The sequence below is a fragment of the Macrobrachium nipponense genome, chromosome 44, assembly GCF_015104395.2.
Source record: "Macrobrachium nipponense isolate FS-2020 chromosome 44, ASM1510439v2, whole genome shotgun sequence".
In the NCBI taxonomy this organism is placed as follows: domain Eukaryota; kingdom Metazoa; phylum Arthropoda; class Malacostraca; order Decapoda; family Palaemonidae; genus Macrobrachium; species Macrobrachium nipponense.
The window spans coordinates 30063821-30088124 of record NC_087221.1 but is presented as its reverse complement, the minus strand read 5'-3'; the positions used below and the strand labels follow the sequence as shown (position 1 = coordinate 30088124).

The 24304-nt window shown below is 37.4% G+C and overlaps 1 protein-coding gene across 2 annotated transcripts in view; it reads right to left on the bottom strand.

Annotated features, from left to right (window-relative positions):
• Positions 1-742: 742 nt before the first annotated feature.
• Positions 743-24304, bottom strand: part of LOC135204139 (uncharacterized) — a 73789-nt gene continuing 50227 nt past the window's right edge. The window contains exons 1-5 of one of the 2 annotated variants that reach the window (XM_064234147.1): positions 24155-24304; positions 9553-9854; positions 8518-8676; positions 6225-6716; positions 743-3433 (exon numbers count right to left, since the gene is read on the bottom strand). The exon at positions 24155-24304 is cut by the window's right edge and continues 310 nt beyond it. In XM_064234147.1, the coding sequence (XP_064090217.1) occupies positions 3276-3433; positions 6225-6716; positions 8518-8676; positions 9553-9808 (1065 nt within the window). In that variant the 5' untranslated portion in view covers positions 9809-9854; positions 24155-24304 and the 3' untranslated portion in view covers positions 743-3275. The remainder of the gene's footprint in view (positions 3434-6224; positions 6717-8517; positions 8677-9552; positions 9855-24154) is intronic. The other variant, XM_064234146.1, reaches the window with a different exon arrangement.

Sequence of the window (24304 nt, the reverse complement as noted above, 5' to 3'; positions counted from 1 at the left end):
CTTCTTGCTGGTTCAATGTTTTTTGTATTACCCTGCTTGATGGTGCCATATATTAAGTTAGTTCTCTGGTTGCCATGAGCTAAGTTGCTGCAACATCTAAAGAAGAAAGGGGCTTTTCTGATCATTCCAGTACCTCTTTGCTATGTGGAAGAAGTGAATCACTGTGGACTTCTAAGACACATCACTCCAGTGGAGAGGCTCAAACACTCCAGTGTAGAGGCTCAAAAGCCCTTTGTCTACTGCTAAGAGCAGCAAGTTCTTCCACACAATTATCTAAATTTGATATATCTTAAACATGAAATTGTGCTAAAATAGCTTCTTGAAAATTGTTTTTTTTTCCACTTTGGAACTTATTTATAGATAGACTGGTGTGAATTTATTTCTTCCTATGGAGCACATCTGATAATTTAGGCAGATTTGCATTCAGTCTGCCATTAGTGTTGGGTTTGTATCAAAGTTTGGAATGAAATTGTATAAATGTTCATGCATTGTAATTCTATAAATGTTTATGCAATGTTATTCTAAATGGAGGTAATTGATTTCATTAATTTTTAATAGTAAAGGGTAATAATAATTATTCTTTGGTCTTGGAAATAGGCAAATGAGTAAATCATTGTAATGTAGTGAATGTGATAGAGATGGTGATTTTATTTTAGTTTTCAAAGGTTAAGAAATAAATGTTTTATATCCTTTTAAATGAATTTATTTTTTTTTTATTTCAGTAATATATTATTTACATGGAAGAATTAGTTTGACATATTACATAACAGTGTTGGCTTAATTTATGTTGTATGGTAGTCCTGCAAAATTTGACTTAAATGTGAATGCAGTGACTAAGCATGGTAAAAAGCAATAAGAATAAACAAATATACATATGCATTTCATGTGGCTGCTAAATGACTGAAGAAAAAATTATGAAACATGTACTTAGCCTAAATATTGCAAATTCAAGATATTTTGCATTTTTCCTAGTAAAATTTGGACTTATGAAATGGATGTACTGTTGGCAAAATCTAGTTCAGTTGTGGAAGTTTCATAATACAGTGGATAATGAGCAGCAGGTGAGTGAAAGGGTAGGATACCACCGAAGAGGCTACAGAAAGCCATATAAGTCAGAAGAAAAGAGTTGAGTGACACTCGATTCTCCTAGCCACCTCCTCCTCTCAAGTCACCTGCCAACCAGGGCTAAGTGCCATCATAGCTACTCAACTGGGGAGGCAGCACAACTTGAGCTGAAGGCATCACCCCAAGGCCTAGGTATAGGCAACAGAGCTTCAGCAGAGGCCCCAACAGAGATGTGGCCTTTCAGTCCTTTTGATCATCTCAGCATGCCCACAGATTAGGAAGCAGACCAGATAAGAGGAGGATCACAGTGACAAGACGACCTCCCCACCTAAAGCTGCCACAAAGGGGGGAGGGGTTGTGACCAGCAAGTGGACAGTGGGGCAGCAATACAGTGCAGAGGAATTACATTGACTGTCTTGCAGCAGGTGTACAGGCTGCCCTTCTGCCCTGCAAGAACACCACTGGCCCCCCACAACCCGTCCCATTCCCATCCTACAGACCAAACTTACTAAAGAGGAGAGCCTTGCCAAAGGCAGTTGAAGTGATGCTGTAGGCAGAGGTTGTGTTAGACAACTCCCCTAGATTTTACAGTATCTCCTTCTCATGGAGAAAGCATCTGTGGGATGGTACACAGTAATAGACCTGTTGGCCCTGAATGACATCCTGGAACAGAAGCCCTTCTCCATGGAGATGCCCCAGTCATTCCTGATGTCCAAGAGAGAGGGCAATTTCATTACCTCAATGGACCTGTAGGATACCTGTCTCCACATTCCCAACTCAGAAGTACCAGTTCAAACCTTTCTGCATCTTGGCAACAGCACTCCAAGTGTTCACAAGAATTTATCAATTGGTCTCCTGGTCACATTCCAGAGGCATCTGTCTACAAAGTACCTGGGTTGAGACTTGGCATGAAACTGGTGAGAGCATTCTCCTCACAGGAAAGGGATAGCCAAACTAATGGACATCTCTCTTGACTTCCTCTCATACCTCCCTGCTAGCCAAGAAGTGACAGATCCTGTTAGGCCACACCCTCAACCTGAATATAGCATTCCTCCTGGCATTTACATCTGCCAAGAAGGTTTGGGAGCTGCATGGCCCCCTCAAGTCACTGTCCACTCTGAGAGCCTAAACTGATCTTGATCATAACCTACCTTCAGAAGGAGATATGAACACAGGACCAGATTAACCATAGATTAGCCAATTGGTGGAACAGTCGGTTCAGTATCTTTCCTTCAACTCAAACTGGTGGAAGAGTCAATTCAATATCCTTGCTTCAACTCAAACGTCAGAAATTTGCTTCCTCCTGGTTGGCAATAAGAACCTTAGGAATTGGCTTCCTCCTGGCTGACACTAAGAACCTTTGGAATATGCTTCCTCCTTGGAACCATTCTAAAACAAGGGCATTTGTCAGTCTGTGCACACCCACCTGTAGGGGATGTCCAAACATCCTAGTAATACTTTCAGCAGAAATGAAGTGTTCTTGGAAGGTATATATGAATGGATCTCCTGGGATGCCAAAGAGGCCACAGCACCTTTGTCTCAGGTGATTGCTCGATCAACATTCCAGAGGTAGAAGCAGAAACTGAAATGGGAATGATATGGGTAGAAGAAACTGACAAAATACAAGCCACAGCATTGGTCAGAGAAAGTTCCAGTGGACTGCCACCTGGTCCATGATACCTTCATAAGATTGAGCAAGGGAATAATGGGTGGACACTGTCTCAAAGGCAGGAGGACTTTCTTTGATGACTTCCTCCTTGACTCCTGTGCTGGACACACACTTGACCCAGTCAGGCAGTATATCCTCTTCACCTCTGTAACCAGCACAAAAAAGGTAAGGATCAAAAGGTACAGGCAATAGGAATCTAGCACCCTGGATGTTTACACTGGTCATTCTTTCAGAATTATCAGGCACCATCATTCTAACCACAATCACTCAAAATCAGAATTATACAAGCCAAAGTTGTCAACCATTCAATCAAGGAAATCTTTACAAAAACTTCAACACCCATGATGAGCAACCATTACATCTGAACAGGAATGCAGCCAAAGAAAAGGTGGCTACTATTTACTTACTCACCCCCACTAGTTAAATACCTTGTCCCAAGTGTCGGTGACTGAACTAGCTTTTGACTAAGGCCCTAGTTGTTGAGAAACAAGTATCCAAAGATGCACCAATCAATCATTCTACTGTGAGTAACATTAGCACACTAAGACTCTTGTGGTGTGATCCAGAGTTCTATTGAAATTATGTAAATGTCATCAACTTTTCTATCTCCTGTTTTCCATGAATAACCATACTGTATTTTAGTGCTGTTTGCTGCTTGTTGGGTGTGGTATGATGCCACACCATTTCCTTTGCAAGCTCCTGTGGAAGAATGTTTAAGATTAGATAGTAGAGCATTTCCTTAATGTATATTTTTATATATACCATAAAGATTTTTATTAATCTTTAGAGAATATAGGAGAACTTAATGTCAGATTATTTCACAATTATACTGCTACTTACTAAAAATATTAAATAGTAAAAAATCACTGACAGGAACAGGTATATATGATCTAGTCACTGACAAGAAGAGGTATATATGATCTAGTCCTAGTGATCACAGGTTTGGCTGCTTATCAGCAACCTTGTTTCCCATAAGAATGGACCCAATATATTCCAACATTTATATCAGCTTCATTTAATCTGTGGAATGAATGTTTTCCATATTTATACACGTACTGGCTATATATAATCTGTGGAACGAAAACTGTTGATTGTTGAACACAGGAATTATTAGGACAATTCTGAAGGGATTTTAAAGCACTTTTTAAGTCTCATGAAATTACCAATTTCTGTGGTGGCATGTTTTTAATAATTAATTGTTACATTTATTATTTGTTTATGAAACCTTAACTCAACAAAGTATTGTAAGGTATCTAAGAGGATTCATATATGAATCATTATGTACTACTTGAAACTGAAATGGTTACCAGAGCGGTCTTTCCTATCAAAAGCCTTTGGTACTATACTAATGTCATGTCTGGGGCGTCTAGAGTCTACTATATTTCAGAATGTTCCATCACAAAATTCAGACAGTGAAACTTCACCTCTAAGGTTTATTAGGTGGTCTTATACAGAAGAAAAGCTCTTTCACACTATAGCAAGAACATCTAGCCTCATTAGTACCCAAAATAAAGTTACTAAATGAGACCAACGAGTCAATTTATGCTTGATTAATGCATGGGAAGTGACATGTCCTTACAGACTGTACTCTTTTAACTACCGATTTCTTGCAATTCTCACAGAAATAAAAAAATTTTCTTCGCTATTAAAGCCCATAATCAACTTGATAAAGGATCTTGAAAATAAAAGGACTCTATACAATCAAAACATTGCAACTTACAACCTCACTGAACTTCATGGGGTAAATGCACAGGGTGACAACTAAGCCCCTAAACTGTAATCTGCTGGTTTTAAGGAGCTTCCTGCAGGAGTCAGGAGAGTCCTTGCACCAACATCCTTCACGAATATTACTTTTTAAGCCTTATTACCACTAAAACTTACTAATATCAGAAGGGCAATTTAAGGGCAACTAATGAGCCTCATAAGAGTTGTGAGAAATACAGAAATAACACATGGGCCTCGCAAGTTATGAGAGCTTTATCCCTGCCATGGTTAAAGCTTTGTCCTTGTTAGGTCAAGTTTCAGAGAAATTTACAGGTAGGCCAATGGTTAACACCCAGTCAGTTTTCACAGCTTTATATAGTTTATGGTTCACTTTTAATACATACAACAGTTTCTGGGATGCAGATGATTAGCTGACTCTATTATATCTCCTTGTCCACCATATGCCACATTACTCAACTTCATGCAAAGCAAGTACTAATATGAATCAAAACTCAAATACCTTCACCATATGCCACATTACTCAATTTCATGCAAAGCAAGTATACTAATATGAATCAAAACTCAAATACCTCCCAGTTTTTCTTTTGACTCTTTAATTGAACATTCAATAGCTATGGCATAGCTCCACTGTACCAGTAGTAAGCAGTGGGTATGTAAACTCTAACAAACACTTCCCCTATGGCCCTCACTAAGCACTTGATAGGAAATACTATGACTTTGCACCACTTCATGTAATCATTACGTTTTGCATACTCTTGCAAAAGCTTCTCATATTTTACTATTACCTTACAAGCACAATTTGGGTAGCACAGAGACCCCAGAAATATCAACCATGTTAGGTGGCTCCTGCCAACTTTTAAGATTTTCAATTAGAAAGCTAAAGAGCTTTAACATCGCATGAGTATCTGTTTAAACAAAAATTAAATGAAAGATTTGTATAATTTTAATTTAACTTTTCCTTGCTCAGTAGGGCTTCCTGTGTGTGTTTCCTCACAAGTGCAGAGTTAATTTGTATCACCAGGTTTGTAGCAGTAATGCCTGTAGGAAGTTTAAGGCTTTTATTACCATACCATATATTGTTCTGCTCACACTCGTAATAAATATTTAGTGATGGATATGTGACTCCAGTATGCTGGATGGTTTTAGTTTGAAGATATTTGGACCTTTTAACAGATCTACACTAGCCAGGAAGATATGATTACCTTTAACTCCCAGAGTATTTGAATCACAAACAATTTATTTTGCTCAGATGGGGAAAACAAATGTTTCAGTTATTGGATCAAATGAAACAATGCTCAAGCTATGCTCTCAAGGAATAGACCATTAAGCCTCTTCACATATACTGTACTGTACTGTGAAATACAGGGAGTCATGTAAATAACAAGAAAACCAAATTTCAAGTCACTCCAATAAGAGAAAGTAGTAGTCCCATTCAAGGTGCTAGAGAAGTCATCAATCAAGAGACAAGGTAGATCTAGGTTACTTATCCGTGGTGGCCTAGACTATGGCAGTTGCGGTTTTTCTATCCAGTTTTACCTACTGAACAAGAATTTTAAGTAATATTTATTCGGACGACTGTAATTAACCCCCAGGGGCCAGTACTAAACACGGCAAAATACATTGGATGCCCCAATCCCTAGTGGATGTCGTATCCGCGGTTACGTTCCTTGCCGTCCGTGCGGACTGCTTCTGTAGAAATACCAAGAGACAAATATAGCTGAAAAGTTAATAACTCTTAGTAAAAACTGTATGCAATCAAACTTACCTTTTGAATAGAAGAACTTGCGACAGCTTGAATCTGGGGGTGTTGATGCAAGCCTCATATCAAAAGGAGCATTCCATCCATTTCCTGCCGTGCCATTGAGAAATTTTCCTACAGAAATGGTGTTATTTTTGTATTTAAAATTTTCGAATTCTGACTCCAATGTAATACCTGTTTTATAATGAATTACAACACGGAGTATAAGCCTTTTCCTGACCAAGGAATGGTATAAACTTGTTCGACCGTTTTTCCACCACCGCTGCCATTTTCCATCACATTTCACTTTTTTCACTATACTCAAAGTGGGATAAATAATAGTATAGCCTACTTTTGGGACATAAATATCCCAGCAGGTGGATGGACAATTATCACAAAAAGTACCATTGCACAGGGGCCGGCCACATCCTCCACAACCCTGGGTCTCAAGACACTGGGCCAAACATGTTTGATGTAGGTCGTCATCACTTCCAGCCCTTAATTCATAAGTGGTTGCCCCTGTATGGTGTGAAAAAGGCATAAAATTAAGCATAAAAATTCATGGACTGGTTATGTTTTAAGCAAAATCCCCCCCAAAAAATATATTTTTTTTTACAAGATTACAAATATTTTTTTACAAGATTATAATGGACAATCGGGTAAATGTGTGCCAAACTGAATGTTAATTATTGAAGAAAATTCACCTACAAAAATGAAATGTTTGCATCAATATGGGAAGGTAGCATATCCTGCATAATTGATTAAAAAGAATACAGTATTGCTTAATTATATTTTTTAAAAATGTTCATTTGAAAATGTAGTGTTATCTTTTCAAAACATGATACTATATACTTTGTACTCGGTTTAAAGAACAAAGTCTGGCACATTCCAATGCATTCCAACTACGTACTATATTACTGTCACATGCACTTCAACTCATTTTCCTAAAAGTTTAATATCCATCATTTGAAATAATCGAGTTCATAAAGAATTGGAAAATATTCCATATTTTTTTAGGTTATTTTGTTCATTAACTAGTTTCTATATGGAACATTTCAGAGTTAAGAAGACATACATCCTCATGCAAGACAATTTCAAAACGGGCATTTTATAAAGGTGCTTGAAGTGATATTGGTCAAGTAATTATGAATTGTGTATGGGTATGTCTTTAGGCAAAAGCTGAAGAGAAATATCTCTCATAATCAAAACCTAAAGGCAAGCAACAACAAAAAGGGGAGTGGGGAAGTTGTGAACCCAACCAATAAATAAGAACTTGGTGAGTAATAAGAATCTGTGAAAGAGTACAGAGAGCATTCTGTGACTTTGCATGCAACAGAAGAAAGAAATAATAACTATGCAATCTCAATTTACTTAACATTCACAGACTAAACATGATATGATGACGAAAACATAAAAAGAGATAGGAAAGGTTTCAAGGAGGTCCTGTGTTGATGGCACGAATAAAACTTAATAGAACACATGAAAATTCTATTGAAGACATCCAAGGGAGAGGTGAACACTACAGTTTCAAATACCAAAGCAATAGTGGCAAGGTCATATAATGAATTAACCCAGTCTGATTTGCCTATACTGTATAGATCCCATAGTTTAAAGTGAATACAATATAGTACATATAAAATTTATTAATTCTCACAGGACTCAAGGTGGTTAGGGGTTAAATCCACTATTAAGATCTACCAGTTTTGAATAACTCCACGAACTGAAAACTCCATTGGTACCCAAATGATACAAATCATAAAATAACCAGATCTATGACTTGAATTTTTACATTCTGATGTGACTTACACCTATGAACTTATTCTTAAAAAAAAAAAAAAAAAAAAAAAAGAGAGAAGAGTAAAAATTATACTGAATACAGTACACCTCTAAAAGTGATATCCAAAAAGAAACCAAACCAACTTGTATGCAGTGTTTGTCTAAAATGCTTATTTATTGCATGACACACTATACTCGTTTTTTTTTCCATCTGTCCACCCGCCTGTGGTGTTTGTGTATGGTAACACTGCTTCCTGGGCTTTGGATAGGTACGCTATGTGTAAGTTTTAGGTAAATAAAAGGATATCTGGGTGTACATTTGCAACCGAAAAGTGTTTTAATAATTTACTGTATGTGAATTACACCGTTAATATTCGAAATAGGATATTGTTATTATTGCTGAATGTAACTATCTAAATCCCTGGACGCAGTGTTACCATACGAAAACACCACAGGCGGGTGGACAGATGGAAAAAAACCGAGTATAGTTAATCAGAATTTGTTCTCTAAGGTACTCCACAGGTTTCCAATTAAGTATTCCTACCTTCCCATTCCAGAAGAAATCTTCTCCCAGCATTTTTACAGGCATCAAATGAGGTCAAGTAACACTCATCTCCCCTGATAACAAATGTATGGCATCCTGGAGTCTGGTGACAGGCTCTTGTGCAGGTCATGGCCTGATGTTGAACTGCACCATCTCTGCCTGGAATCACATAAAAGTAATTTTAATTGATGGATTAAACTCTGTCCAGGTTTTTTTTGACTAAGAGTACTGTTCCCTGTCAGTCTTTTTTGGTTAAAAACATATTTTAAAGTCGGTTACATGATAACTGTGTCAGTACTCTGGATACAGGTAAAAAAAAAAACACAAAGTGTCTACCCTATTAACTATATTTGCTTTTATATTCATCTTTCTCCTTTCTACTTTTGTACTCTACCCTCACTGTTATTCAGTGATCTGATGCGTATAGCTTATCACTGACATACTTCCTGGCAAAGAATCCACGCAGCATAATGAACTTGTAATCAGAATAAATGCCTCAACAAGAGTGTAAATCATTTTTACTTTATGTGATTACCTCTTACCTGAAGGTTTACTTTCATGAGAAATGTTTTAATGATTATTGTCTATAAATACCTCTGTACTTCAAAATATACCGGGATGATTTTGTCTAGCTTTCAGTATCAAATGAGCCTCAACCTTAATTTTGCATGTGGTTAGTGACAACAGTAATATACAAAAGTTAGGTGCTAGTTTGATATTTCTATTCTTATTTCTTATATCTACACCGATATTATGGAAAGGCTCTTACTAAAAAATATTTACATACGTTTAGTACCACTGTTTTGCTGCTATAATGAATTTTGTATTTCCAACAAAACTTGGCTAAATCCTGTAAGGCTCATAACAAAATTGTAGCTAGCATATCAGAAATTCACTTAAACCTAGACAACAGTTACATGATATAATTACAAATATCTACCAAGATTTATTTAATGCAGTATTTACATTTCTTACAGTACACTAATGTAATGCTACATATGTCTGTTTAAATATTTGTATGTGTGTGTACTTTACCTTGGTTCAACCTGATTGTTTTGAGGCGATCTCCTTTCGTAGCCCCGCTGAAAACATTCCCTTGATACAATGGTCCGGAGATGGTGTAGGTGTCTGAGGCAAGGGACCCGGCCGCTGTTATTGGCCTCACCAAAACGAGAGCTATGCATGCGACGCTTAGACCAAGAATGTACAAGGAGACGCACATACTCCATAGTAATCGTGGCCAGCCTTTCCTCCAAGGACTCCAGGACTGGATGGTGGGTTTAGGCTGCATCGTGTGGAAGGTCTTCCGTTGGAGGGAACAGCACCACCATAATTTCCTGTGGAGTGGATTACAACATAGCATTGTTATTCGCCTGATTCAGTGAGAGGCAAAACTTGAATAATTAGTCTCTCTCTCTCTCTCTCTCTCTCTCTCTCTCTCTCTCTCTCTCTCTCTCTCTCTCTCTCTCTCTCTCTATCTGTGTCAATATATGCGTATAATGCAATTTTATATGAAGATTGTCAAATTTTTGGTTGATAATTAAAAAATATAAAATTAACCTGACAACTAAGCACAGATTGCAAATTATTCGTGACGCTATAAACACCGGAAATAGCAACCCTACTGACACCCGCAATAATTCGAAAGTAAAGGTATGCCACTTAAAGTTGGCATAATAAAGTATCAATCTGTAGCACCTTCAACGCATAGCATAGAACAGCTACCTTATTTTTATTTATCACCGGTAAGAACCGGATGGAAATCGATACCCGAGCATAAAGAATTCATTGCATCCAATTTCCTGATGGGCTCCGCATTACGGCTACGCCGTTAGCCAAATCGTGCAGTTACCGGTACAGCCTAGAACAAGGTATATTCTATAGACCTTGGCCTAGAATACAGGGAGATTAATGCAAGGTTTTGGGAGAAAACAGACCAGAATACTTATTATCAGGCATGTATGAATGCAGCGGCGCATACAGAGAATCAATGAGGTATGGCAAAGCTTGCAATCCTACGAAGTAACTTTTACTTCACATACCGAAATCCAAGCGTTTGCGCATAGACGCAACATTCGAGAAGTTGACTGTAAGGAATAACCCAATAAACTAGAGAACCATAAAACTTCATGAGAGAAGTGGAATGCAAATTCGGGTCCCTCGAAAAATAATAATGAAAAACTTGAACAACTGATGTCCTCTTCTGAACAGCAACATGTCACTGCACTACTGAAATTATACTGCCGTGATAAATATTAATTACTATCGTAACGAACACTTCAGTTCGTAGTATTAAGTGTTGATGTCTAAACTAAAGCAACGGAGCTTTCGTATATACTATGTATTGCACAAGAAGGACAATTGGGTATGGGTCAAACAAATTCAAGTTAATTCGCCCAATCAGTAAACGACTATTGATTTATGCAATATACATTGGTAAGCCAATCACTCGGGTACTTTCGATCATTCATTATTATTATTATTATTATTATTATTATTATTATTATTATTATTATTATTATTATTGTTGTTGTTGTTGTTGTTGTTGCTGTTGTAAGAGGAAGTAAAGGGAAATAAGAAAAGAAGAGATCCCACTTATTAAAGAAAAAATAGATTAATAAATAGATAAAAAACGTATTAAAATGCAAGAAGAATAGTATTAGGATAGTAATGCATTGCATTTTCGCTTGAACTTCTGGCGTTCCAGCTGCATGACATCCTCTAGGACAGTGTTGTCCAAACTGGGGTCCGCGTACCCCTGGGAGTACGCAACATAGATCATGAGGGTACGTGAACAGACAAGGAACACACACACACACACACAACAGAAACATCCCATCAGTGAACATCAGGCTCACATCTCACATTAAGTTGTGTAAGTAATTTTCAAGCATTTTGTTATTAAATCATAATTTTTATTTGTGTAGTAAATTTGAATTTATTGACCAACACTCCTATGGTGCAGTCTTTTCATAATTAATATACTATTTGCATGATTATCCTAAATAAAACTGGGTTTGGTCAGCCATGGTGGGCGAGGGGTGGGGTCGGGGGGGGGGGGGGGGCGCCGACGTAACAGTAGAAGGTAATAAAGGGTACAATAGGCGAAAATGTTTGGACAACACTGCTCTAGGATGCTGTTCCACAGTCCAACGGTGTTAGGAATAAAGGACCTCTGGAACTGAGAAGTTCGACAGAAAGGCACATTTGCTGCATATTGGTGCTGCTGCTCAGCGAATCTGGTTGCTCTCGGCAGCTAAAGGGGATCGGGGCTCAATTGTGAACGCGGAAAGATCTCTGTTGACTTACAACTTATGAAAAAGTGACAAACTATAGAGGCCATCCGTCGATGGTCAAAGTCACAAATACTACTATTAGGAAACGAAAACCTACCACCACGAACCACTCTATCTAAAAAAGATAAATCTCTGGCTGAGGCAGACATCCACACAGGAGAACGTATTCCAGAGGAAAGGAAGTACAAATAACCTAAAGCAGGTTGCAGTGATTTTATCAGTTATAAATATATGAGGCCTTAAGAACAATACTTAACTTCCGTGCGGCATTTGCTGAAACTTGCATTTGATGTTTCTCAAATGTTACACCTAGACTAGTTCAACTTCAGACTCAATCAGCAAAGTTCCACCCACCTAAAGTGGAAGACTGGGTGGGAAATTTGTACGAGATCTGCTAATCAATAGTCTTCGTTTTACTGAAATTCAACTCATACCCCACCGACTACAGTCACTACACCATTCCCTGGTCAGGTCCATGTCCCGACTGAGGCTGTGAACAGCTTCATTCCTCAGAAGTGGAGACTTCTGACCCACAAGTCTTGCATCCTCGGCACACTGAACAATCTTGTTTTCCAGGTCAACAACCATATCACTTGTATACCCTGAAAATAACAACGGACCAAGAACACTGCCCTGTGGAACTCTAGACACAACAGGTCTTGTTTCACTAAAGATCCCGTCCTCAGCAACTCGCTGCTGCCTACCTGTAAGGAAATCTTGAAGTTCCTAAAATATATCAACCCAATCCAAGATTCTTAAGTTTATATGTTTCCTAATCGAAAGCAGCATTAAAATAAATAAATAAATAAATAAAACCGCCGGGAACAACTAGTATAAAAGATGGGGTCGGCACACCTTGTAAGGCAGAAGAAATCCGACAGGTTTGCCACAACAACCGGGGGAGGACAGTCATGATGGATTTAAAAATAAAAGTCAGAAGAAGGAAAAGATTAGGTAAAGACGAAGGCACTTTATTGATGACCCATCAAGCAACTTTTGCTCTCTCATAAGCCTGTTCTACACACGTAAAAAAACAGGAAAGAAAACGCAAAGAGGACAACGGCCTGAGTGTACCCTCAGGCAAGGGAATTCAACCATGTAAGGCCGGTACAATGGCTATGGTACAGTCCAAGGTTGGAGAAAAAGGTTTGTATGCCAAGATTAAAGAGTCACTTCTACCCACTGGTTTGATTGCAGTGTCCTTTCCTAAGAGTTGCCTGCTAAGGCTAAAGAGTCTTTTCTACCCTAACTTGTGTGGGCAGGGACATCACACCCTGAAGTGAATGTTGCTAAGAAAAGTCACATTAAACCACTACCAGCTCTTAAGACAGTGACAAGAGGGCGTTGGAATGGTTGAACAGCAAGATATGGATCCAGGAAATAAAGAATACGCTAAATCTGAAGGGAAAACCTCATAGTTGCACTAGGAAGTAATATTTAGAGGTGTTGATCATCATAACTGAAGAAATGAAGTAATAATGGAGATAAGTATGAGGCTAAAAAGTGGATACAGCTAAGGCCTAAAAGAAATGCTACAAAGACACTTTAGTAATATTTACAGTGCACCACGTGAGGTACACTGATGGTACTACCCCATACGGAATTACTAGGGGACTAGGTCATGTATTATTTACTTTATCGAATATACACCCTCAACTTTGGTACCCTGTAACCTGCAATATGGATTGTACCTGTCAGTTATGCAGTCAAGATAAATTTAGCACAGACATATAAGGCCACTTCATGAATATATAATTAAAATACATTATTCAATTTTGGCTATACCATTTTGTTAGTCAATAAAAAAAAATACTAAACAGGCAGGTAATGGCAGTCACATGGATGTTAACACAACATTTTCTTGTTCAGGAATGGAATGGAATATAAAATCTAAGCCTTGTGCTGGGAATTTTCCTTTTAAGGAATGAAGAATTCCTGGACGGCGACTGAATTATCCTGTTATGAGAAATCCTGAACCATCCTTTGCTTCCTACTGCACTTTAGATCAGAACGGTCTTTATACAATATCTTCCCTGTCACACGATATTTTTATTTATTCACATTTCGTCTTCCTTGAAAATTATTCTGATGGCATGCCGGTAATGACAGTGGGTATTTACCAAAGTAGCGTAGAAGGCACACAAATGGTAGAACAAGTATTAGCATAGCTTTTCTCCTCAGAGCCATGACCGCAGTTATGATGAAAAGAGATGCCATGTAGATTTCAAACTGCAATCTTAAAATGATGTACACAAGAAAATTTGTTTCAACACGTAGCAACTTAGCGCAAACGTTTTCAACCTTTCATACAATCAGGTTTTCACAAGACATATGGTGTACGCTCTTTTAGAGGCCACACGAAACTCATTTATTCGAAAGGACTATGGAAAAGCGTTGTTCCTACTATAATTATTAATAATATTTTAGTTACTACAGAAATTCCCTCGTACTACGTATGTACTCGGAAGTTGTTTTCTGGCGTGTCTGAGTTTGCGTTGGCAGCAAATCTCATGACTGAAATTCGTATTTGATGAAACAAGTCATATGATATGCAAATTTCTCAAGATGACTTATTTTTGGGGGGGAAATCTAATTCTGAACTGATTTGTTTCCATAGAAACCACCTCGTCGGTTATACTACAAGATATGAAGTTAAAATTTTAAAAATGATTCATACATGTTCATGGATCCTTTTCATCTTCATAAATGCTCACCATGATACCATAATGATTAACTCTGCCAAGTTTAGCCTTAAAAGATGTGTCATATTTAAGGAATCGTGTTTAGAAAGACTATTTACTGCAAAGGTTGTTGCATGTTTTTGCAGAGGTATTTTCATCTACCCAGTGCTATTTTTAGCATGACTGTATAGCAATTGCAGTGCATTATTGATGATACCGTCACTACCAGTGCTGCTCCTACTTCATGCAAACAGGAACACCCGGTAAAAGTGATGACAGAACATCAGGCTCAAGACGACCGTCCCTCAAGCAGGTAAATGTCCCTAATTCAGTAACGAACAGAGGGCACGCACGGTATTGAAAGGCGCAAAAAAAAAAAAATTGGGATCATTACCAACTAACACTCAGTAGCGTGACTAGTGCCAACTGACTTGAGAAAAAGAGAACACAGCATGACTTACTAAGCCATAATCATGGACCAGGAAGGGAGACTTAGAGTATGACCATAACACCGAACAGTGCCTCCCAGTGGGAAGTAAAACATCGATAATACACCACATTCCTCAGGCAGTTCCTCAGAGTTTAATCGGTGCACTGACGTCGAAAGAGGGAACATTTATTTTTCTCTTCCTAAAAGCAGTAATGCGTGTTTTGTATGAACTTGACAAAGCTTCTTTAAACTATAACCGGACTAATGATAGCGTGCATTATACTAGAATTCAAGACACCGCTCCCTCGCGTGCTCCAAAATGAAGACCAAAGCAATATATTGACACGGTGATCCAATGTCAAGTCTTAGACCAACAAGTGCATGCATGCATATATATATATATATATATATATATATATATATATATATATATATATATATATATATATATACATATCATTGTTGGTCTAAGACTGACAATGAACCACCTTTGTCAATATATTGAACACATTCTTCTAATTATGTGTGAGCTGGTCTCCATTTGGGAGCATGCAAGGAAGTAATGTCTTGAATTCGAGCGACGCACGCTATCATTAGACCATTTATTAGCAAATGGTACAGACAAGACTTTTTACCATAATTCCAAAAGCGTTCTCAAGTGCAAAACATTCGTTACGAACTTGAGTCCTTTTTATAAGTTATCAGCATCGTACTTTCATCTATACTCTGTTTTTCTTTCATCTGTCCATCCGCCTGTGGTGTTTTTGTATGGTAACACTGCGTCCCGGGCTTTAGATAGTTACGCTATTTGTAAGTTTTAGGTAAATAAAAGGATATCTGGGTGTACATTTGTAACTGAAAAGTGTTTTAATAATTTACTGTATGCGAATTACACCGTTAATATTCGAAATAGGATATTGTTATAATCGTTGAATGTAAGCTGAATGTAACTATCTAAAGCCCGGGACTCAGTGTTACCATACAAAAACACCACAGGCGGATGGACAGATGAAAAAAAAACAGAGTATAGTTTATGATCATTGCTTTTGAAGAGGGGTTAACTGAGTAAGGTGGGGTTCACCCTATCAAAAACATATTAAAAAAACCGTATCAGACATTATGCGTTTCCAGGTATCCCAGGATAATTGAAATAAAACAGAAAACACAACCTACAACACTGCAATGCTGCGACTGTGGTTATTGCCCGTTCTATAAGTGGAAGCCTGCACGTATATATATATATATATATATATATATATATATATATATATATATATATATATATATAATGTGCGTGAGTATGCACACTTCTAGAATGTTCTTCGTATGGCGAGACCCATACCCATCTAACGTAGTTAAGCCTCTTTCCGAAGCAATGCTCATAAACTGGACAGAAATGTGATGTAGTGCAGATGACTTATAACAAAATTCAAGACAACGGAAATGGGTAACATCTATAAAAAAAAAAAACACACACACACACACACACAGACTTTATCATTCATTAGGTCAAGGGTCACTATTCTCTTGACATTCTTTCGCCAGAATTCCTCGGCCTTAATGATCTCACACGTTCACGCTTCTCAGAATGTTGCGTGTACATACGCACGAACTTCACTACACGAACACGCCATGTAATGGCAACGACTACAGCTAATTAGTAACTCTATAGGATCGTTGTTTTGATGATGACCATCTCCAATCAAAGTAGTCTACCTCAGCAGTTATGAAAACATTTGTCCACCAATGTTCTAAACAATCTTGGTCATTTTGTATTGTATTTTTTTTTTTTGCTTTGCGATTCCACTGAATATAACAATTTGATCAAATCAAATACCAATTACCAACTCTTATTTTTTTCTGAAGTCTGCTTCCCTATGACGTAAGCGTAAACAATTAGGGCAGCGCGGCACTTGATAAGGAATATCACTATTTCGTACCTTGGCAATCGAAGCAAATAGTGCAAATATCAGGGCATTAAATTTACCAAATGTCCCAAACTTAACTTAAGACACCTCACGTTGTAGTAGACACATGATGTACAAATCTTTCCTGATAAAGAAACACTTACTAAACACTTACAAATACTTGTAAACACATGATGTAGAGCTCTAATACACAAATACTCATCAAACACTGACAAATACCTGTCAACACATGATGTAGAGATATTTACTAATACAAACACTTACAAATATGTGCAACAAACAGAATCCAGATTTAGGTTAAATAAATCACTCAAAACCATAGTCTTCCGTAAAACGAACATGTACAAAAAGAAAGGGGGAAGAAAATACATCGTTTACCGTGGCGCTAGTGGAGGAAAACTACAACAAGGGACACGTGTATGTGTCTTTTCGCTGGTCCCGCCAGTGACTGGAAGGTATGTATGAGCCACAGCGGGTCTGGGCGACAGCAGCGGTGAGGCCTTTTACAAGACACGCGACGGAAAACGGCGAATTGGCAACCGTAGTTGCGAAAAACAATGGGTTAACTGGGTTAGAAATGACCGGGGTTTAGTTTTATTGCGTGAGGTGATTCACAGTAATTTTTAAAAAAAAACATATATATAATAATATATATATATATACTGTATATAAATATATATATATATATTAATATTATCTATATATATAGTATATATATAGTATAGATATAATAATAATATATATATAAAATTATATATTAATATTATATAATATATATATATAAATATATTTATATATATATATATGATATATATATATACGTATATATTATATATATATATATATATATATATATATTATTATTATATAGTATATAGCACATACATACATACATATATAATATATATATATATATATATATATATATATATATATATATATATATATATATATATATATATTTGAGAGACCGGGGTTCCATCCCAATGTGAGTCAGAACAATATATACTACATGATGTATGTATGATGTATACTTGTGTACATGATAATAAAACTCATCAGAACTTATAAATTCCTCCTTATCTCAAATATATTTCCTGATATTCTCTTTCATCTTCTACAAAATATCCCCCATAGCAAAGATGAGAACAAATATAAAATATTTCTTATAGGGATAATACCTATGTTCTCGGGCAGTATACTTATCTAAATGGTTAATAAAAAAAAATAAATAAATTAAAAAAAAAAATTACTTATCCGGCAAATACCCACACACAACAGGAACCTATAGCTGACATTACGCCAAAACAATTGTCAGCGTCATTCTGACCACCGAAATTTGCATCCAGTAGCGAACGTATCCTAACTGGTGTGAATGAAGTGACACACTGCATTATGATGATGTCACGATCCCCATCATGCAATACATGAGTTTTCTTCTCAACAAGTGGTAAAATCCCTGGTAACAAGTTGTTTTTGGGTGTCAGAAAACGTTTTCGTGTGATATCTCATTAATATTTGTCATGTTATCATACACTTCAGATTTTTTTTCTTTTTCACATGCCGCCAGTACTTGTATGGAAAGTTAGTAAAGTGTTAGGACCATTACCTCTGGGTAAATTAGTCTGAATGGGGCCTTACGGTCCCAATAATTTTCTAGAAATTATGGCAAGTGGCCATTGTCAGAAAACGAAATGCTGGGCCATGAGGGACTCTTTGACCATCGTCTATCGAGTTAGTGTGTGGTAGTACTCTCTTCGCAGAACACTTTATCCAGTTGATTATTACCAACAGTCTTTCTTTCCCTTCATGGAATAATCGCAGAACAATTATCCTGATTCTTAAGGATGTTGATATTCAAAAGCTTGCTGGCACAAGTAACATTATTTTGCTTTTCCCTGTTCCTCTTTCTTAATTTACTGGCTTACTGCAACCAGCTATTAGTATGTGTAGTGTTTATTGTAATACATTTGTTATCCTTTGACTTACTCTTTTAATTCTATGTGCAGATACGAAGACATCCCGCTTTGTAAAGATACCAAGACATATCGCTTTGTAAAAGTGTCTGGTGAAACAGTAGCCATTTGGATCGTGTTATATCAATAATGGTAGCATGTTCCTGGTTGGTACTTATAGGAATCTCACTAACCAAGCTTGTATTGGGCACTATGACAGTCAAAATTATAACATCGGATACTAGAATAAAGCAGGTGAGGTGATTTTCAGTTATTTGCGGTTAAATTGCTTTCAAGATACCTTCAAAATAGGCGTTTCTCTCTCTCTCTCTCTCTCTCTCTCTCTCTCGCTCTCTCTCTCTCTCTCTCCTCTCTCTCTCGGATCTCTCTCTCTCTCTCTCTCTCTCTCTCTCACAGCCACTGCAGTTACTTCCTTCCCAAGATATTAAGGCAGGGTGCGAGTAAAAATCCATAACGTCCTCATAATAAGAAGACGTAATGTTATGATGCATGCCATGCATACATTACGGTGGCCTCCGCTGACCTAATGATGGTGTCTCGAGGAGGAGGAGGAGGAGGAGGTGGAGGAGGAATCATCCTAATTATCGTCACGCTATCTTTTCCTTCATTGGTTTTTTTTGTCGAAGAACATTCCTCTCTCAAATACAGCGATCGTATATCTAATTTTGATTTCTAGATGATAATTTCTGTTTCTCTGATATAATTCCTCAGAGGTCTACTTCTCTGCAATAATTTCTATACTTCTACGATATAACTCATCATAGGCCGATTTCTTTTTAATAATTTATACATTTCTATGTAATAATTCGTCATACAAAACTAAAAAGCAATACAAGGTCGAGTGTTCACTAATAATTCGTTCTAAGCGGATCCACCATCTTCATAGACATCTTTTTTGATACTACGAAACCCGTGAGGTCATCTCGATATAAAACGGCAATATTGTGCGTAAAATGCACTGGTTTTCAAAACAATACGTAGAATAAGTTACAAGAGGTGTTAAAAGATCAATACAAACATCAGGTGCATACTATGATGGAGGGACACGGTCTATATATAATTTATCTATCTGTCTAATATATATACTAAGATTCAAATAAAAAACCGAAAAATGCCTTACAATCAACAATAGCTGAAGTGAAATGAGAAATACAAAACTATAAATGAAATATATATATATATATATATATATATATATATATATATATATATATATAAATATAATCAAAACTATGAAAAAAATTAACACGCCATTCTTGGTGAACAGCGTCTGTACTCTGGTGAGTTCCCTGTGGATATGTCTGTGGCTAGACCGAGTGGGCAACACAATAACGTCAATAGTCAGCGGATGATCGCGCTGACGGGAACGCTGACAGGAATGTTCTCGAATGGGCTCGACAAAGGTGCAATGGTTGCTTCACATGGATCATTAACCTCACAATGAACGAAATAACATAACAAACTCTGCTCGATTTCAGCCTGCCTACCCTATGATGGTTACAGTAACACCAATGGCAAAGTGGCTAAACACTGGTATATCTTTTACACGTTTTTGTTAAGGAAAACAGAATTTAGGTCCTAGTCCAAGTGCTGGGACCTTTGATGAGGTCATTCAGCGCTGAAAGGGCAATTGGCAGCAAGGTTTGAAAGGTGTAACAGGAGGAAAACCTCAGTTGCACTGTGAAACAACTGTCACCGGTGGTAGAAACTCAGATGGAAGAAAGAGAATACGAACGAAGGTACAGAAAAAGAAATGTAAGAGATTGCAGCTAGGGGCCGAAGGGACGTTGCAAAGAGCCTCAAGTATCGACTACAGTGCATCATGTGAGGTGCACTGATGGAACTAACCCCATTACAGGACCTTTAGTCAACTTTTCTTGGTCATATCCATGTTGACCAAGAGAAATATACACAAACAATAAAAAGCACGAAGGATTTCCTCCCACTCACCCCTCTTTTTTTGTACATTTTCATCCGAAAAACTCTTATAGAGACCAACGAAGGCTCCTTAGGAAAATTAACCTGCAGATAGAGACAATTTATGGGGAAAGGGGATAAATAAATATATATATGAGGCGTAAATCATAAAATTAATATACCTAATATTCAGATGCAAGCAGACAGCAGGAATAAGTTGCTCCTTGCTTAAACACTTGGAGATCAGATATTCCAAAACTGTATAAGCAAACTATTCCACATTTTAGCTGTAGCCAAGACAAAACTCCTAGCAAACTGAATAGTACAGTATTACTCCTGATGCCACAAAATCCTACACTATCTGCAGCAGCAGCAGCTTGCCTATAGTCTGTTTTTTTCCATCTGTCCACCAGCGTGAGGTGTTTGCGTATGGTAACACTGCGTCCCGGGCTGTAGATAGTTACATTCAGCTTACATTCACCAATAATAATAACCTTATTTCGAATATTAACGGCGTAATTAGCATACTGTAAATTATTAAAACACTTTTCAGTTGCAAATGTACACCCATATATCCTTTTATTTACCTAAAACTTACACATAGCGTAACTATTTAAAGCCCAGGACGCAGTGTTACCATGCGAAAACACCACAGGCGGATGGACAGATGGAAAAAAACAGAGTATAGTGTTGAGAGCAAATATAACTGGGTCAGGTAAAGAGGAGTACAGAGGATGTTTGTCATTTTAGTATACTTATGCAACAAATATGATGAACTAACTTTACGTCTATTCCACAAGTAAACTTTAACAGTTAAAGTAAACTTTAACTTGATTGATGGCATAAATCTATCTAAGAGTTGTAGGTAAAAGTCAGAGAACATTACCCTAGACAAAGAAGATGAAAGTTGAAACACTTATATACGACTGTTTCATCAAAATACAATCCAGAAAGATAACCATTTTTTGTGAAACAGAGGAATCAATATTACATAAAACCTCAATTGTAAAACCGAAGAACCAATATTACATATAACCTCAAAAGTCAATTCCTTATCAAAATTATGCCTAAAATCTTACGAGTCACTGACATTTAAAATTGTACATTGCACATTAATAAATGGTCCACCAACTTCCAATAACTTTTAACTCATACATAAGTGCTTCATTATTCATACATTCAAAGGGCTGCACTAAATCTAGACAGACCAAGGATGCCTCTGCACTCTCATCACGAGCACTCTGCAAGACAGTACATACTGATAAGAGTACATCAAGCACCAAGGCCTCTGAAAGTTAGGTTATTATCTTCAACAAAACTATGAAACGCTCTTGAAGCAGCTTCTCAAAAACCTCAGATAAAGCAAAGGTAACTGAAATCAGCCTATATTCAGGGGGATGGATGGATGGATGATATTTAGGGCAAAAGCCCAGGCACTGAATCCTTTAGGTAATAAAGCACTGTTTCCTTTCCTTCAAACAGAACAACAACTTGCAAATCCAACTAATCTTCTGAAAATAGCAATTATCTTTTTTTTTTTTTACTTCTCTAGACCTATAGGCTATTGAACACACCTCAGATTCTAGAAAGCATGGCAGACTTACCATACTGTGCCATAAACAAATCAATAGACTATTCCTCCATAAACAAGCTTCTTGTTTTCCATGGCAGGCTAGATGCAGCATTAAACTATGGCTTACCTTTACAACAAAACGAGGACTTTAGAACCTCCTCTTTATAATAATTTTACGGTAAACATTTCTATTACTCAATAATAATCAGAATTCTGTAAATATCACTCTACCCGAGCTCAATAAGATGATGGTGAATATCATTCCAAACGGCCTGGGATTTCAAGTGTGACTTTCTTGAAAAACTAACCTCAAGAACAACCTGATCCAACTCCACATTAACCTTAAACAATTAATGATCAGATGAACCCCTGGAGAACCTATTCCACAATATGCAATCCCTGTAACAAGTGTGAATATAAGGCGAAGACAGTTGCTAGATTGGTGCAAGGGTTCATTTATTAACTGCTCACAAACCAAAATGGTGGAAAAGCTAGAGCAGAACACCATGATTATCTGTGGCATTAACTGGGTTCAGCCATTTAGTGTTATGAGAATTTTAGTTACCAACGAAAATGAAACAAGCCTTGGAGTCAGCTTCCTTAAATGCTGCCATTTTAGTAAGCAAGCAACCTCTCTAATATACAGTGCAATATCACGGACCCTTGGAATAGCATTGCACGTGAGTGAAATGGGCTTTTTAAACCCTGGAATCAACAGTTCCGAAATGTGTTGCAAATAAAACAAGAAATAAGACACGAGTTTCGTAACATAAAAGGATATCAAAATTAACAGCAGCACCAACCAAGTCCTTCTTTTTCTTCTTATATAGACCATGGATACTGCTATATAAAATAATGTATTTCCGCTATATATTACATGGACCAAGATTAAGTTTAATATTACCAAAATGAAGCATGTCGCCGCTCGGTCATTTACCCTGTAGCGAAGTTAAATGACCATATAAGTACTACTTGAATTCGCTGGCATGAGCATTAAGGAGCTGTGGCCCATCCTGGCAGCACACCAAGGCCTCTACATTCCTCTCGAAGTAAGTGTTTTCTCCTAAATTACGAAAGAATGTCATAATTCAAGCGCTTTTAAGTGAAGTGGTCGCGTTCCGAGAGAGGTGGTCTCTATGTTGCCGTTCGGCCATTTACCCTATTGCAAGAGTAAAAGGCACATCTAGCATCCTAATTAGCATAATATATCTTGATTACGTACAGAAGACGAGGTAATTCTAAGCCCTCATTCCGCGGTAAAGTAGACTATGGCAGTTGACGTTTTCCTACGTTATTTTACTTACTGAACAAGAATTTAAAGTAATATTTATTCGGACGACTGTAATTAACCCCCAGAGGCCAGTACTAAACACAGCGAAATACATTGGAGCCCCAATCCCTAGTGGATGTCGTATCCGCGGTTACGTTTCTTGCATGGTAATTCTAAAGAATAGTTCCGCACGGACTGCAAGGAACGTAACCGGGGATACGACATCCACTGGGAATTGGGGCGTCCAATGTATTTCGCCGTGTTTAGTAATGGCCCCTGGGGGTTAAATACAGTCGTCCGAATAAATATTACTTTAAATTCTTGTTCAGTAGGTAAAATAACGTAGGAAAACGTCAACTGAAAAAGTCTACTTTACCGCGGAATGAGGGCTTAGAATTACCTGTTTGGGTAAAATATGAACATGTGACGAATGGTTTCCAATTTTTTTTTTTATTATTTAAGTTTCAGCCTACGGGCCTGCTACCATAACATAAACGATATCCCGTTTAAGCTAATATATTTTATTGTTTTGACTACTAAGAAATCAGAAAAGGCAAAAAACTTACTAGCCTATAAGCTCATAGTAACGTAGTACTAAATTATGGGCCAAGCTGCTAGGTAATCTGCATCACTACAGCTCAGGGCACCGGACTTTAGGAATGTCCTTGTCTGTCATCTCATCTGTCGAAGGGCTGAATCTTGATGTAGAGCTCCGT